The sequence below is a fragment of the Debaryomyces fabryi genome, assembly GCF_001447935.2.
Source record: "Debaryomyces fabryi strain CBS 789 chromosome Unknown contig00061, whole genome shotgun sequence".
In the NCBI taxonomy this organism is placed as follows: domain Eukaryota; kingdom Fungi; phylum Ascomycota; class Pichiomycetes; order Serinales; family Debaryomycetaceae; genus Debaryomyces; species Debaryomyces fabryi.
The window spans coordinates 23224-38571 of record NW_015385487.1 but is presented as its reverse complement, the minus strand read 5'-3'; the positions used below and the strand labels follow the sequence as shown (position 1 = coordinate 38571).

The window sequence follows — 15348 nt, the reverse complement described above, 5'->3', positions numbered from 1 at the left end:
CCCAATTACGTGGGTGCTTTCTAGAACGTTCGCCCTCGGCACATCCCCTGATACCATACAGGATTTCCGCACCAGACTATAATAGACTCTAATCAGGCCAAATGTGGGAAATTTCTTTTTCTATGGTAGCTAACCATTCTTAGTCATATGCGCATTGTAATCCCGGTATAATTGCTGTTCTATAATTGTATTCATAGTTAATGCAAATCGTGGCGTGTGGTTCTGTATATGAATAAGGCGTCGAAGAAAAAAAAAATTCGTTATTATTACCAATTTAGTAATTACATTTTAGCTTGGAAAAGATATATAAGTCCCGTCCATTCCAGGGTCAGATAAGAAATTTGTTTTCTACTTACTTATCAAACTAAGTTAATAACTACACATAAAATGCAATTCAAATCTGTTATTCTTGCTTTAGGTGCTGCTACCGTCGTCTCTGCTGCTTCTAACTCTACTGGCGGTGCTGTCGGTGGTTCTAACTCCACTGGCGGTGGTGTTGGTGGTTCTAACTCCACTGGCGGTGGTGCTGGTGGTTCTAACGGTACCGGTGGTGGTGCTGGTGGTTCCAACGGTTCTGGTTCTGGTGGTTCCGGATCTGGTGGTTCTGAAAATGGTGCCTCTATCGTGGGTGCCGGTGTTGTCGGTGCTGTTGCCGCAGCTGGTGTTGCTTTATTATTCTAAGCTCACACCCACAATATTAGTTTTATAATTTCAAGAGAAGAAGCTAGTTTTTTTTTCGACTATAAAATATTGAATTTAGTACCATTTTTCGGAGCTAGCCTAAATGAGCCTTAATATTTTCAGGCCAGAGGCTTTTGTTGTTTTTATGTAATATTTAATTTATATATCAGTAATACAAACAATAAACCAGTAATGTTCGATTGTAGGTTCCAATTCAAAGCTTGCGGTGTCCTTATGGATTTGCTGTGGTGATAGATTCAAAAAAAATTAAACTAAATGCCGAGTAGCAGCTTATCTGAGTAATTGGAAAATATTGGGTGCGTGGACTATTAATTGTTAATCTCTGCTAAATTGGGACAAATTGGGACAAATTGGCCCGGAAAGTTGATAGATACCCTGATTGTCTGGGGTGCTATTGTTCGGGCGAAGCATCTTTTTGCATGAGCAAGCCCCGGAAATCACATGACTTTGCTATCGCATTGTCTTGCGGATACTCTATTGTAAAGGGTTTGCTTAACCACCCTAAAAATAGTATATGCAACGATACCCACATGGTGAATTACGCATTATAACTAAACTCATACCAATTTCAGCTATGCAAGATCTTGCGACCACTATCTCATATAGTTGTTTGCTGAAATTTTGACGTATTCAAAGCTTAATGGCAGTCTATATGGTTTATGCTATGTAGTATATAGAGAAGAATGAGAAACCTATCTTGTATACTCTCTGTGGTTAAAAACATGGAAGGTTAGATCTTACGTTTCTTAATTAGGCATATCTATTGTTAGGGGGTTTTAAACCATGAATAATAGCATATCAAAGATAATTGATAACTATTTCTACATTTGGCAAAAATTTGGGTAAATTACTCAAAACGAGCGAAAAGTTCTTTTGATGGATTGCAAAAGAAGTGGGAGCGCTAAGTCCGTATATGCTACTAAGGAGATAATATCAATGGATTAAATGCAAGACTCTGTACGCCCTATTTGCTATGATTGAATTAGAATGATTGAAATAGGACTATTTTGTATTTTATTGAGAATCCACGTAAATTTGTGCTATTCGATTGCATAGCCCTAATATTGCAAAATATGTGGGACAAGAAAACTTGCAAATACACAGCACTACAATAGGATTGTAATTGAATTGGTAAAAATGTAGTTAGGCCTGCTAAGCATACGTGCTGCTGAATCTACGACAACTACTTCCCTTGCGTTGTGTGCTGAATGCGTCATGGTTCGACTCCGGCTACCGGCTTGTGATTTTTTAGAAATTGAACACAAAAGTGATTTGGTGGGCCCCAGATTTTCAGATATGACCGTGCAATAAATAAAACCAAGACTAGAAAGCTTTATCTATCCATTTTAAAAATAAGAATGTCAGTATCAGATGACTCAGACCAAGGCTCATCAAGGCGGATGCTGTCAAAATCATCGGTCTTAACGGAAGATCAAAAGAAAGTATGTAAACTATGATTAAGTATTTCAAGCACAGGACTAACTAAATATAGGCCCACCACATCGCCTCAGAACAAAAGAGAAGAGAAAATATTAGGTCAGAATTTGATAAGATCGTCTCTTTAACCCCTACTTTAAACGAACTGGAGAATAGATCGGAATTGAACATTCTTACTAAGTCTGCTGATTATATCGACCAATTAAAAGAAGATAATGATAAATTAATTCAGTTATGTATTAGTAAAGGCATAAATGTTCCCGACGAGTTGATTTACAAAGGACCAGGATCAGGTTCTGGTTAAAATTAATGGTTCTTTGCTACATGCTGGTCGTGAACAATTTTTGTTCTAATAATGTATTATTTAGTTAGGTGAAGAAATATTTAGATTAATATTCCACTGTCCAAATGATTGTAAAAGAGAAAGGCTGCTTATCGTATGTCCAACTCTGTAAAACTGGTAGTATTTCATAGTTACTTCCAAGGTTACTTACGTTCGCAAGTTTAGTAAATATTTGTAAACGATTAGACAGATTTTTGTTGACCTCAACTAGATTACGAACTAGATTAGAATCATTGGTGAACAAAGTAATGAGCTGTATGCTTCCATTATTAATATTGACCACATTTGATGATTCGAATAAATCAACCATGTTGGTGATTTCTGATGCTTGCGGTTTCGTTTCTTCTTCGTCTTCATACATCCCAATAGTATTCTTGAAACTACATCCACCCCATTCAATACATGCACTTTTAGGTAATTTTGTGACTTGAACAATGATTAAATTCTTTATATCGTCACTGGAGGCGAGTTCAGTAATATATTTTTGCCATGTCTCACTGACAATATCCAAGTTTATTGAATCAACAATGAAACAAACTATGGTTCCAATCTCAGGAACGCCGATCAACTCTTTAACACGATGCAAATGCTGCAATGATAAGACAGAGCTATAAATCCTGTCGCTTAATTTTGACTCTTTGAATAACTCCATAGATGAAGGTACTAAAGGTATTTGACCAGAAAGTGTACCTATTTTATATTGTAATTTTTCTTCAACTATAGCCTGCGAATAAGGACCAATGTTTTGTGGGGCCCAATACGATCTGGACCTAATATGAATACCTTGTTTGACTTTTGAATGTATGACTGTGCATGAAAGCTGAACTAATGATGTCTTGCTTAAAGTAGTTTCAATACATATGCGGGAAGGTGGTAGGTAAAATTTACTGAATTGTTCTTCGTATACCTTATTTACATCATTGAATTGATTAATATTCGAGAGAAGCAAAGTTACATGCTGGATATCATTGAACGAGGAATTATGGATAACCAAAATATCGTTCAACTTTGTAAAGATATCGATTGTTTGTTCCTTCAAAGTCGATTTTGTGCTTGTTAAGTTAGAAATATACAACTTATCCTTTGTTGAGACAACATAAACATCTGGTTGACTGTCCGTATCTGGTAGCGTACATTCATTGCTTTGTTCGTCATCTTTAATTTCTTCCACAAGTTCTTCCAAAATAGTTGAGAACGGTTCACTTAACAAGTGCGGTTGAGCTAAAGTAATATTCGAAGGAGCGTCTCCTTTATCACGTATCTCGACTTTAAGTCTTAGGTATGAGACATCATCATTAGAATGATCGACAACTTCCTGCTCAATAATTTCCAATTTCTTATGCTTGAAAAATGGAGCATCAAGCACTATAGTTTCGAATTCTCCCCCTTCACCGCAAATATGAACCTCATACATCTGATTCAACTTGATTAAATAGGGATACAACTGTTGTATCGATTTTCCCAAATGTGTGGAATTCAACCCAATTGCTGCAACCTTGATGATCCTGGCATCTAACTGATTGTTGCACATTTCCCCCATCAATTCAAGCTGATTTCGCTGCCACAAATACGCAAGACATGTCAAACCCAACCTACCACATACATTTTCAACCCTTGTTCGCTGATAATGCGATAAAATTGCTCCACAACTAACCCCTTCTACATCTGGATGTTTCTCCTTCACCGTCTTAAGCAATAAGTACAAATCTTCTATTTCATCCTCCTCTGTAATCGAGTACTCTAATCGCTGATTTTTAGAAGACCCATTGATTTCTTGTCTGTAGAGCGGAACGTCCAAACACTCACCATAGTATTCTATTATATCGTGTCCCACCGTCTGGAACATAAACGAGTCAAGCTCATCGATACCGGCTTGCTTGGGATACAAGTTCCCCAATGCTATCAATTCATGTCCCCTTGATATACTATGGTGTATGTTGAAGAAAGAATCTTTACCACCGGATATCAAAGCTACAAACTTCATCTTAAACCCGATATATCGTATATATGATGGTCTTGCTAACAGGATTCCATTACTTAAGTAGATCTAACCCGCAAAATGTTCCAAAATGGCAGAAACTGCAAAGTTGCAAAACTGCTGAAGTTTCCGGTCACACAAGTCCGGCTGAAAATTACACTGGCTTGCGTATATATGGGATCGAGGTTTTGACCGAGTGAAAATGGCAGCTTCATGAAAAACTTTTTTTTTCACTCTCGCTAGTATATAAGTCCATCTCTCGCAGTAAATAATTTTTCACTTAGTTTTTTTAATCAACTAAACTAAAAGAAGTCAACATGCCTCGTATGTATTCAAATATTATAACATAAATACTTCTAGCTTCTTAACATGAATAGTTCTCTATTCATTGAGGTTCGGGTCCTCATTCATTTGATCATTGTATCAGAGCTTATTATTGTGACTAAATTCCCGACACTTTAGTTACAAATAATAGTAATAAGTCTCATTTGTTTTGCTTATGCACGCTGCTATACTGGCATACGTTAGGTCGTATGCGGTTGTTTGTGAAGAAGCTGATCATTTGATGACTTGTTGTAATGCTTTTATACCTTGACATTTGTGTGTCGAAACCGTAATTTCGAAGTGTCCTTCGCACAGAACACATTCTAACATCTATAGGTGCTCCAAGAACTTACTCTAAGACTTACTCCGTCCCAAAGCAACCATATGAGTCTGCTCGTTTAGACGCTGAATTAAAGTTAGCTGGTGAATACGGTTTAAAGAACAAGAGAGAAATCTACAGAATTGGTTTCCAATTGTCTAAGATTAGAAGAGCTGCTCGTGACTTGTTAACCAGAGAAGAAAAGGACCCAAAGAGATTATTCGAAGGTAATGCTTTAATTAGAAGATTAGTCAGAACTGGTGTCTTATCCGAAGACAAGATGAAGTTAGATTATGTCTTAGCTTTACAACCAGAAGATTTCTTAGAAAGAAGATTACAAACCCAAGTCTTCAAGTTAGGTTTAGCCAGATCTATCCACCACGCCAGAGTCTTGATCACCCAAAGACACATTGCCGTTGGTAAGCAAATCGTCAACGTCCCATCTTTCATGGTCAGATTAGACTCCCAAAAGCACATCGACTTCGCCCACAACTCCCCATACGGTGGTGGTAGAGCCGGTAGAGTTAAGAGAAGAAACCAAAACAAGGATGCTGGTGATGCTGATGCTGAAGAAGAAGAATAAATCATTTGATTTTTAGTTAATATTTACTTTCACTTTAAATTAATAATATATTCTAATTTGGTCTTTTCCAATCCACTTTTCATTTATATTTATGTAGTATAGCAAATTAATGGTTATTTATGGGTAATTCTCCTTTGTAATTGAGCGAAATACTACTAACACACATTTCACTACATCATAAGGCTGCTAGTTAACCAATTAATCTGCCAGGTGCCATAATATGGTTAGCTATCATCATGATCATCAGATCGTTTTCTCAAGACGATTACTGATTTAGGGTTGTAGCCCGAAATTACACAAAACTTCAAAAAATGAAAATTTTCAATTCTCGCTACTCCGACTAGTACGATAATTTCAATATACATACATACATTTTATAGAGATTTGAAGGTTTCTATTATACTTGAACAAGATTAAAAATGGGTAAATCGTATGTGTTAATAACATTAACTAGACGGAAATGAGAGTATTACGTATCATACATTACAATGTGAAGAGTATTTGATTGAAAAATAGTAAGAAGTGAAAAGTAAATCGAAATGAAAAGATTGAACTACAGAACAAATCGTACTATTAAGAGCAGGAGATAATCGTTCTGAATAAGAAAACATCAGTGAGGGAGATTAGGTGTTTTAATGAGCCTGGTTATAATAGAGGCGTGGAAAAAATGGAGACGAAAGGAAATGTATGATACGAATCCTCAAGGAAGTCTACGAATTGAGAGGTAAATACTAACATAATTATAGTCGTGGTTATAGATCTGGTACTCGTTACCTTTTTCAACGTGACTTTAAGAAGCATGGTGCTATTCCATTATCTACTTACTTAAAGACTTACAGAGTTGGTGATATTGTTGATATTAAGGCCAATGGTTCTATCCAAAAGGGTATGCCACACAAGTACTACCAAGGTAAGACTGGTATCGTTTACAACGTCACCAAGTCTGCTGTCGGTGTTATTGTCTACAAGGTTGTTGGTAACAGATACCTCGAAAAGAGAATTAACTTGAGAGTCGAACACATTAAGCACTCTGCTTGTCGTCAAGAATTCATCAACAGAGTTAAATCCAACGCTGCTTTAAAGAGAGAAGCCAAGGCCAAGGGTGAACACGTCCACTTAAAGAGACAACCAGTCAAGCCAAGAGACGCTAGAGTTGTCACTACCAAGGAAAACGTTCCACAAACCTTAGCTCCAGTTCCATATGAAACCTTCATTTAATTGCTTTATTATTTTATGTTTGTTAAGTTGGAATTGAGACTTGATCGTTTTTCTTTTTTAAATACAAAAAATATAAATTAATGCATGTAAAAGTATGAAAAGTCTAGAATAGTAATAGCTGATGAATTCAGCTATATTCTCTTCAACTCTGTAGAAGCTCCATATATTACCGTAACTATAGCTCCCATCTTCACTGTGGCAAGGTAAAGTAATAACAGTCACGTGCGTCAATACTGTCTACGATTTCAGGAACCATAATCAAGGATTAAACAACGGCCGTAGATCCAATCCAGAGTAGAACGAATATAATTAGGTTTCAATAAGGGCAATATGGCAGAAGAAGATATAGCCAGTTCAAATCCAGAACTAAGAACAAAACTTTCTAAGGTTGAAGAAACCCAAGATATTGCAGGCAAATCACAAACCTCGAGTTCTTTCAGTTCTGCATTACAGACATGGACACAAATTGATCTTCCTTCGCTACAGAAGAAATTGGATACTCAAGGGTTGGAGTTGAAAGATGACCAAGAAAACTCGTTGTTGCGGAGGAAAAACTTGGCAACTAAGACTAAAGAATTCAGAAAGTTGGAGGATTCTGACAAGCTTGACCAAATTAAAGGACTACTCAAGTTATATCAAAACGAAATTGATTCTTTAACAAATAAGAAAAAAGATGTTGAAGGATACTTCTTTGGATTTTACCGCTTGTTAGCAGAAGCTCCAGATCCTAGACCTCTCTTGGAATTATCGTTGGACGCAGTAATCGCTTCTTCTGAAACTGAATCATTAAGAAAAGAAGTATCAAAATTAAATGAAGAATTATCTAAAAAAGCTGATTATGATCAATTGAAGCAAAGGCTTTTAAGAAATGAACAAAAGTCGGCCGAGTTGCTAAGCTCGAAATTGCATGCCAAAGAAGAGGAGTTCAAGGCATTGATCGACGAGAAACAAAGCAACTGGCTTGAAAAGGAAAAGAATTACGAAAAGCAGATGCATGAGTTCAAAGCAAAAATGGATGAATTAAGAACATCAAAAGAAGTTACTGAGTTGCAATTGACTTCGCATAATAAGCAGCTTGGAAGCACAGAAATAAATTCTTCTGCTTCGGCATTGGCTGAATTAGAAATAGTCTCTAGAGATGCTGAATCGGCCAAGAAAAGGGTATTTGAATTAGAAAAAAGAAACGAAGAACTCAGACGAGAACTATCCAGATCTAAGAGTGATGTGGAAAGAAAGAATTTAAAAGAAGAATATGAAAAGAAGGTTTCAGAGCTTGAAGGAGAGAATGCGTTGTTGATAGCTAATTTAGATCAACACAGAAAAAAATTGGATGGTATAACCAAGGAAAATTCAAACAAGACGGATTCATTTAATAGAGAAATTTCTCAATTAACGCAGGAAATTAAAAATTGTAAAGAAAAACTTGAAAAAACTAGTGATTACGATGAAATAAAGCGTGAATTATACTTGATAAGACAGATTGAATTTGGTACTGACGAGGATGGAGTTGATTCTGACGAAACCGATAATAACCGTAAGCAAATCGATTCACTCTTGATTCAAAGAAATAAAGTTTTGACCCAAGAATTGGCTGACTTCAGATCACAGCACGATGATTTAACTAACAGAATAAATCACTTGGATTCCGAGCTCAGTAGGGCCAATGAAGAATTAATCAAGGCCCAAGAGTTGAATCAGAGACTAGAAAATGACTTAGCAGGTGTACAGGATGGTCAGAAATTTAACGATAACATGAGTATGATCTCAGGAGTAAGCAAGATAACCTCAGGTCGTCCTAAAAATGGAAGCATTGTATCTTTAAATGCAATTGGATCCTCAACAGGAGATGCGTCCTCTATATTGCCTATTATAACTAAACAAAGAGACAGATTTAGGGACAGAAATAATGAGTTGGAGGATGATCTCAAAAAGCAGTATAACATTGTCAGCGATTTGAAGAGACAAATGAACAGTCTCAAAAAGGATAATGAGGAATTATACGAAAGGACTAGGTATTTGGCATCCTTCAATAACGGTAGTAATAGTGGATCAACAGAAACCCAATCATTCAGTTCGAGGACATCTAATAGAAGACTCCTCCAACCAAAACCAAATTCAATTGATCTTGAGCGCAACCCATACCAAGAAACATACGAATCTAAATTGCACCCTATTGAGCAATTTAGAGTTCGCGAGCAAGAGAGAATTAGTTCAAAACTTTCTCCAATAGAGCGATTATTTATTTCACTTACAAGAGCGATTCTTGCTACTAGAACTACCAGAATGCTATTTATGGTATATTGTTTCGGCTTACATTGTGTTGTTATGTTTATAACAATCTATGCAATGGGCTTAAGTACCCGCATGATTCCAGAAGTGGGTATGAATCATAGCACAGGAGGAGTTGCAAATGGAATCGCTGGATCCCCAGATTCCCCTGGTAATTTAGCTGAACCTGTTCCATAGGATATATCTCTAATCATAATCTTCTGCATATAGTCATTTATAGTCACATGTGAAGCAACCACGATAGTAGATCAACCTTGCAAACTCCTATTGCCACCTTTCTACTGACAACAATTATTTGTAATTAATTAATGAATCCAATTCTATTCAGTTGTATAATCTTATCATTAATCTACTTATATTATAATTTTCCAGGTACCAGAATGTCAGAAGATAAGAAATTAACACAAGAAGAGCTCGATCAGCAAAACTTTAACCCTGATAACTTGATGATTAACATGGGTGGTAAACAGGTGCCTTTCAGTTCAATTAACAAGCCCCATCATGTGGTAATTGATCCAAAACAACACAAGCCTCAAGTTGATCCGAATTCGTTTCCAGATATCGAACCTGAAGCTAAGGCTAGAGAACAGAAATTGGAAGAGGAACGTAGCAATTTGAGAGAAAAGAAGGATACCTAATCGTTGAAAATATAAGATTTATGATGTTACGATAGTTACTTTTAACGCAATTGTTACGAAAATGATATTTGATAGATTTGCTGAAAACTAGAGTGATCTACTTACATAGTTAGTCTAAAAATATATATTGTTGATGAAAAAAGTGAAAACAATGCTTGTAATTTTTGTAGTGTATTTGATTAATTGCAGTCAATTACTATTCCCAGTTATCATCGACTATTTGGTCATATAATTGTAGTTGGGTAAGTAATTGACAAAAAGGTTCGGATTATATTGACTAAAATCATATGCAGGGCGAAATGGTTTAACGTAGATCTCGTTCTTTAGTGAGTTCAATATATGGGTTAATGGCTTATTCTCGTGAACTAGTTAAGTAACGATGTTTGGACTACCCAGAAGGTGGATACGTCAACTTGGTTATCTTGTTTTGATATTTTTTGCTGCGATAGTAGTTCTTTTAGTGGCTAATAGAAATAATGTTGGATTAGATGATTATTTACCAACTGGGTTTTTACCATCATTTTTTCAACCAGCAGCAGATCTGTTCATTGTTGACATAGCTATACAGAATTGCTTTAAGATGAAGTCGAAAAATGAAAACTGCGGTTTGCCAAGCGCATCTGAAGGGTTAATGGGTAATCTATATGGTTCAGGTCAATGGGTCAAGATTGATAAAGATTTAGCGCTAGGTTCTTCATGGTATCGAAAGGAATATTTCTCTTATAAAAAAGCTAAGAAGGAAGCATTGGAAGGTAAAGTTGCAGTGGATGATACTTCAAAAGAGAAAACGCAAAAGAGAGGGGAAGATCAGAAGAAGAATCAAGTAATAGTTGATATTGCAATTTCTAATCCTTTGATTGACGCTAAAGTACCGGACAATGATAAATTAAGAATCCCCAGGTATATCTTGAAGGAATTTCATTCGATGAAAGTATACGATGATGGCCATCACGAGGAGCTAGTCGAGAAACAAAAGGCGAACATGAAGGGAGAAACGTTGCAAGCCTTGACAGTAGATAAGGATAATTCTGCAAGCAATAAGATCAAAATAAAATTGGAACAGGATATTCTGGCTGCTAATAGCGCAAATAAAAAGAACGATAAGGAAAATGATTTGATTAAGATAGAGGAAGGCGGTGAAGCAGATGAAAAGAGTAAAGATGAAACAGAACTGAAAACACCAAATAAGAAGAAACCAGAAGAGAACGATACCCAGGACAAAGAGAAGATCAAAGACGATGCCAAGGCTGCAAAGAATGATAATAAGGAGAAAGTGGTCGATAAGAAAACTGAGCAAAAACCAAAAAAGGATATAAACGTCGACGTTATTGAGGATGAAGATAAGAACAAGCGTGAGATATTATATGAGAGAGATACCGAAACTAGCAGACATAATTTAGAAGTCAGCTATCCTATTCCAACTAAAGAAGAATTAGTCGCTTCAGGATGGAGCTATAAGTCTAATGGTATATGGTTGAAATATGGTAATGCGGATTCAAATGCTGTAACAGGTATCGATATATTGTTTGGTGAGGATGCCGTAGATCCAAGACCAAATTGGAGGTTAATCAAAGAAGGTCCATTGAGAGAAGTTTCGAGTCCATCCGGTAAACCAGCTTATATCTCAATACGGAAAGGACCTAGAGTTGACTATAAGAAGAATACAAATCCTCTTAAAATTAACAAAGACGGAAAATTCAAAATTCTTCAGGTTGCCGATTTACATTTCTCAACTGGCGTTGGCAAGTGTAGAGATCCATCGCCTGATGAAACAAGGTCGGGTTGCAAGGCCGATCCAAGGACTTTAAAATTTTTAGAGAATGTGCTCGACTTAGAAAAACCAGACTTCGTAGTATTAACTGGTGACCAGATCTTTGGCGATGAAGCTAAAGATTCAGAAACAGCATTATTTAAGGCATTAAACCCTTTTATTAAGAGAAAGATACCCTTTGCAGTAACCATGGGAAACCACGATGATGAAGGATCTTTGTCTAGAACAGAAATTATGAGTTTGTCTGCAAATTTACCATATTCAATGTCTTCTTTAGGTGCAGACGAAGTAGCTGGTGTTGGAAATTATGCTTTGACAGTCGAAGGACCTTCGTCCCGTAACACAGCTATGTCATTATTCTTTTTGGATACCCATAAGTATTCCTTAAATCCTAAGGTAACTCCCGGTTATGACTGGGTGAAAGAATCTCAATTAAAATGGTTGGAAAAAGAAGCTGCAAGCTTGCAAAAATCGGTCGCATCTTACTCTCACATCCATTTGTCGATGGCTTTTTTCCATATTCCATTGCCCGAATATAGAAATCTTGACCAACCTATGGTAGGTGAAAAGAAAGAAGGTATAACTGCTCCAAGGTACAACTCTGGTGCTAGATCTATCTTAGGAAAATTGGGTGTATCAGTCGCCAGTGTTGGCCATGATCATTGTAATGATTATTGCTTACAGGATACAGCTAACAACGAGGGCGAAAACAAGCTTTGGTTGTGTTATGGTGGTGGATCGGGTGAAGGTGGTTATGGTGGCTATGGCGGATATATAAGGAGAATGAGGGTGTTTGATATTGATACTAATGCTGGAGAGATAAAAAGTTGGAAGCGAAAAGAAAGTGAGCCAGATGTAGCCTTTGACCATCAAACTTTGGTGTCAGGTGGTAATGTCATTAATTCCAACTAAATTGACTTCGCATAGGTGTATAGTAGGTTAAATTTTAAATATGTATAATGATAATATACAGTTATTCTATAAATCTCACGCGCAGCCTTCCACACTGAAACGATAGATTCCAGATCGAAATATTATAGACACTTCTGATCAACTAAATCCTTTATTATATCTCTAATACTCTGGTAGTTTAAAAAGTTAAAATGAGTGAATTATCTGACGAACACAGAAACTCTACTAGCTTCACCATGCACTTGCTGGGAGACCAAATTTTAGGAGAGCTACATCAAGATTCCAAAGAATTGAAGCAGTGGTTGATCAAATCTAATTGCCAGCATCATTACAACAAATTTATAGAAAATGGGATAACATTTGATCTATTACCAGAATTAGACAGTTCGTCACTTAAAGAAATTGGAGTTAATAAATTGGGAGATAGGTTGAGATTAGAATTAGCGATTTCAAGCATGAAGTCTGAAAAATTGGCTGACAGTATAAGCGTTGATGAGTTGTATAAGGTAATGAATTTGCATCTGTCAGATAGTGTTACTCTGCAATCCAGGGGAAATATTAGTAGCGGATCAGTATCCACGCCTACTAATGAATCAACTACGTTGACTACAACTAATAATCCATATTTACACAGTAATATTTCCTCTTCTTCTAATGCAGCCAATAAGGATGCCAATAAGAACGTAACGTTCATCTTACAAGACGGATCTACGAAGAAAGTAAATGTTACAGGATGTTTCAACGCACAATCAATTAAACGTAAGGTATTGAAAAGATTGGGAATAAAGCAACAGGAGACATTATACAATACATATATTCACTCCTCATTAAACAGTAGGGGTAGTCCTGGTGTCAATTTACTTTTTGATGTTGAATTAGTGACGATCTGTTATTCTCCTGACAGGTTAGAGAAGCATAGAATAATACTATGCCGGAAGGATGAATATCCTTCAGATCTTGCAATGGAAACATCTAAGAGACTAATGGCTAAGTATGAAAGATATAGTCAAACAGATTCTTTGAAAACAAAGAGCCAGGACAATTTCAGTCAATATCATATGCCCGATCCTCTAAAGACACACGCTAGTCCAATATTGAGAAACTTTTTCGGCCAAAGACCACCTAGTGAATTGATTTCTTCTAACTTGGCTGAATACTTTCCAGAAGCACACCAAAAAGATTTGGAAGCCACTGTACGTAATTCTGTTAGATATAGCGTCAGACTTTCAAAAAGATTTAACCTTCCACCTTCCATAATATCTGGAGGGAGTAGCAATATTTCTGTTCATAATTCACAGAATAAGAGATCATCAATTTTAAGCGGTGGAACCGGATTTGCCTCCAATGGAGCACCAGAAACTCCATCCATTTCGTCAGTAGACCATAATTCTGCAGCAGCAAAAAGAAAACCTAGTGGTAGGACAATTGGTGAAATGATGGTGAAGAACATCAACGCAATCGACCAAGCTGTGAACACCAATGATTCTCAATCCATTTTTAGTAAACCTCAATCGATTGGATCAGATATGAGTGGGCCAGGTCAAGATTCATTTGAATCAAGATCGATGAAATCCCACAATTCCCCTATATTAAATAGAAGCTCCATTGCGGCTAGTTTTGTTGATCCATTTCATGCAGAAAATAATAGGAATTCACGCATTGAATTGTTAAGTATTGATTCAGATGATGATGAAGACGACTTTATTGATGAATATGGTACATACACAAGCGGAGAACTTGATCATGATTATAAAGATAGCATGATTGATTCTATTTCAGAAGACGGGCCGAAAAATTGGTTACAGGGAGCCCGTATTGGTGCAGGGAGCTTTGGTACAGTCTATTTGGGAATGAATCCTCTTACTGGGGAGTTGATGGCTGTTAAACAAGTTTGCTTACCTGACAAAAACAGTATAAATAATACCCTGCAAACGGCAATGATCGATGCTTTACAACACGAAATGACATTGTTGAAGGAAATCAATCATGAAAATATTGTGAGATATCTAGGATCTTCTACCGATGATAATTTCTTGAATATTTTTCTAGAATACGTTCCTGGTGGATCTGTACAGTCGATGCTTTCGTCATATGGACCATTTGAGGAGCCGTTAATACGTAATTTCATCCGCCAGATTCTCATAGGATTAAGCTATCTCCACGGAGAAGACATCATTCATAGAGATATTAAAGGAGCGAACATTTTGATTGACATTAAAGGTACCGTCAAGATCAGTGATTTCGGAATCTCGAAAAAAGTGGGAAACTCTGAGGTTGACATGGAAGACGACACGAATGGCCAGAAAAAAGGAGAAAGAAGAGCTTCTCTACAAGGTTCAGTCTACTGGATGGCTCCAGAAGTTGTTAAACAGACTGCTTACACAAAGAAGGCGGACATCTGGTCTGTGGGGTGTCTTATTGTAGAAATGTTTACTGGTAAACACCCATTTCCTGATTTTAGTCAGATGCAAGCTATTTTCAAAATAGGAACTCATATAACACCCCAAATTCCAGAATGGTGCACTTCTGAAGCTAAAGATTTTTTGTCTAAAACCTTCGAGCTCGATTACGAGAAGCGCCCTGATGCCATTGACATGCTAGCTGAACCGTTCCTAAACCCTTTGATAATGTCCAAACAATAGGTATATACTCATCATACCTTGTTACCAAAAATGTCGCGTCACTCCACTATTTGTGGTCATTCACGACATTGAATTATTATATATTCTTCTTATATGAACAGGCATAGTAGCATAAAGTGAATATAAACTAGATTAGAGGGTAGAGAAACTTGTAGATTCTATAACACAGATGACATAAGATAACAATTAAAA

At 36.6% G+C, this 15348-nt stretch overlaps 9 protein-coding genes across 9 annotated transcripts; 8 read left to right on the top strand and 1 right to left on the bottom strand.

The window, feature by feature from the left end:
- Positions 1 to 387: 387 nt before the first annotated feature.
- AC631_03065 (uncharacterized protein) lies at positions 388 to 681 on the top strand (the record flags this gene model as incomplete). The annotated part of the gene is made up of 1 exon (XM_015611894.1): positions 388 to 681. One exon carries the CDS (start codon positions 388 to 390, stop codon positions 679 to 681), a length of 294 nt encoding a protein of 97 aa, XP_015467288.1.
- Positions 682 to 2060: 1379 nt separating this feature from the next.
- On the top strand, positions 2061 to 2443 carry INO4 (Ino4p; the record flags this gene model as incomplete). The annotated part of the gene is made up of 2 exons (XM_015611893.1): positions 2061 to 2144; positions 2195 to 2443. The coding sequence occupies 2 exons, from the start codon at positions 2061 to 2063 to the stop codon at positions 2441 to 2443; spliced, it is 333 nt and encodes a 110-aa protein (XP_015467287.1).
- An 85-nt stretch (positions 2444 to 2528) lies between these two features.
- AC631_03063 (diphthine--ammonia ligase) lies at positions 2529 to 4466 on the bottom strand (the record flags this gene model as incomplete). The annotated part of the gene is made up of 1 exon (XM_015611892.1): positions 2529 to 4466. One exon carries the CDS (start codon positions 4464 to 4466, stop codon positions 2529 to 2531), a length of 1938 nt encoding a protein of 645 aa, XP_015467286.1.
- Positions 4467 to 4777: 311 nt separating this feature from the next.
- RPS9B (40S ribosomal protein uS4) lies at positions 4778 to 5686 on the top strand (the record flags this gene model as incomplete). The annotated part of the gene is made up of 2 exons (XM_015611891.1): positions 4778 to 4784; positions 5121 to 5686. 2 exons carry the CDS (start codon positions 4778 to 4780, stop codon positions 5684 to 5686), a joined length of 573 nt encoding a protein of 190 aa, XP_015467285.1.
- Positions 5687 to 6105: 419 nt separating this feature from the next.
- Positions 6106 to 6904, top strand: RPL21A (60S ribosomal protein eL21; the record flags this gene model as incomplete). Its single annotated transcript, XM_015611890.1, has 2 exons — positions 6106 to 6116; positions 6433 to 6904. 2 exons carry the CDS (start codon positions 6106 to 6108, stop codon positions 6902 to 6904), a joined length of 483 nt encoding a protein of 160 aa, XP_015467284.1.
- Positions 6905 to 7234: 330 nt separating this feature from the next.
- AC631_03060 (uncharacterized protein) lies at positions 7235 to 9370 on the top strand (the record flags this gene model as incomplete). The annotated part of the gene is made up of 1 exon (XM_015611889.1): positions 7235 to 9370. The coding sequence occupies one exon, from the start codon at positions 7235 to 7237 to the stop codon at positions 9368 to 9370; it is 2136 nt and encodes a 711-aa protein (XP_015467283.1).
- Positions 9371 to 9573: 203 nt separating this feature from the next.
- On the top strand, positions 9574 to 9831 carry ASR3 (Asr3p; the record flags this gene model as incomplete). The annotated part of the gene is made up of 1 exon (XM_015611888.1): positions 9574 to 9831. One exon carries the CDS (start codon positions 9574 to 9576, stop codon positions 9829 to 9831), a length of 258 nt encoding a protein of 85 aa, XP_015467282.1.
- Positions 9832 to 10210: 379 nt separating this feature from the next.
- On the top strand, positions 10211 to 12514 carry AC631_03058 (phosphoprotein phosphatase; the record flags this gene model as incomplete). The annotated part of the gene is made up of 1 exon (XM_015611887.1): positions 10211 to 12514. The coding sequence occupies one exon, from the start codon at positions 10211 to 10213 to the stop codon at positions 12512 to 12514; it is 2304 nt and encodes a 767-aa protein (XP_015467281.1).
- Positions 12515 to 12705: 191 nt separating this feature from the next.
- STE11 (mitogen-activated protein kinase kinase kinase) lies at positions 12706 to 15156 on the top strand (the record flags this gene model as incomplete). The annotated part of the gene is made up of 1 exon (XM_015611886.1): positions 12706 to 15156. One exon carries the CDS (start codon positions 12706 to 12708, stop codon positions 15154 to 15156), a length of 2451 nt encoding a protein of 816 aa, XP_015467280.1.
- Between the last annotated feature and the right edge of the window lie 192 nt (positions 15157 to 15348).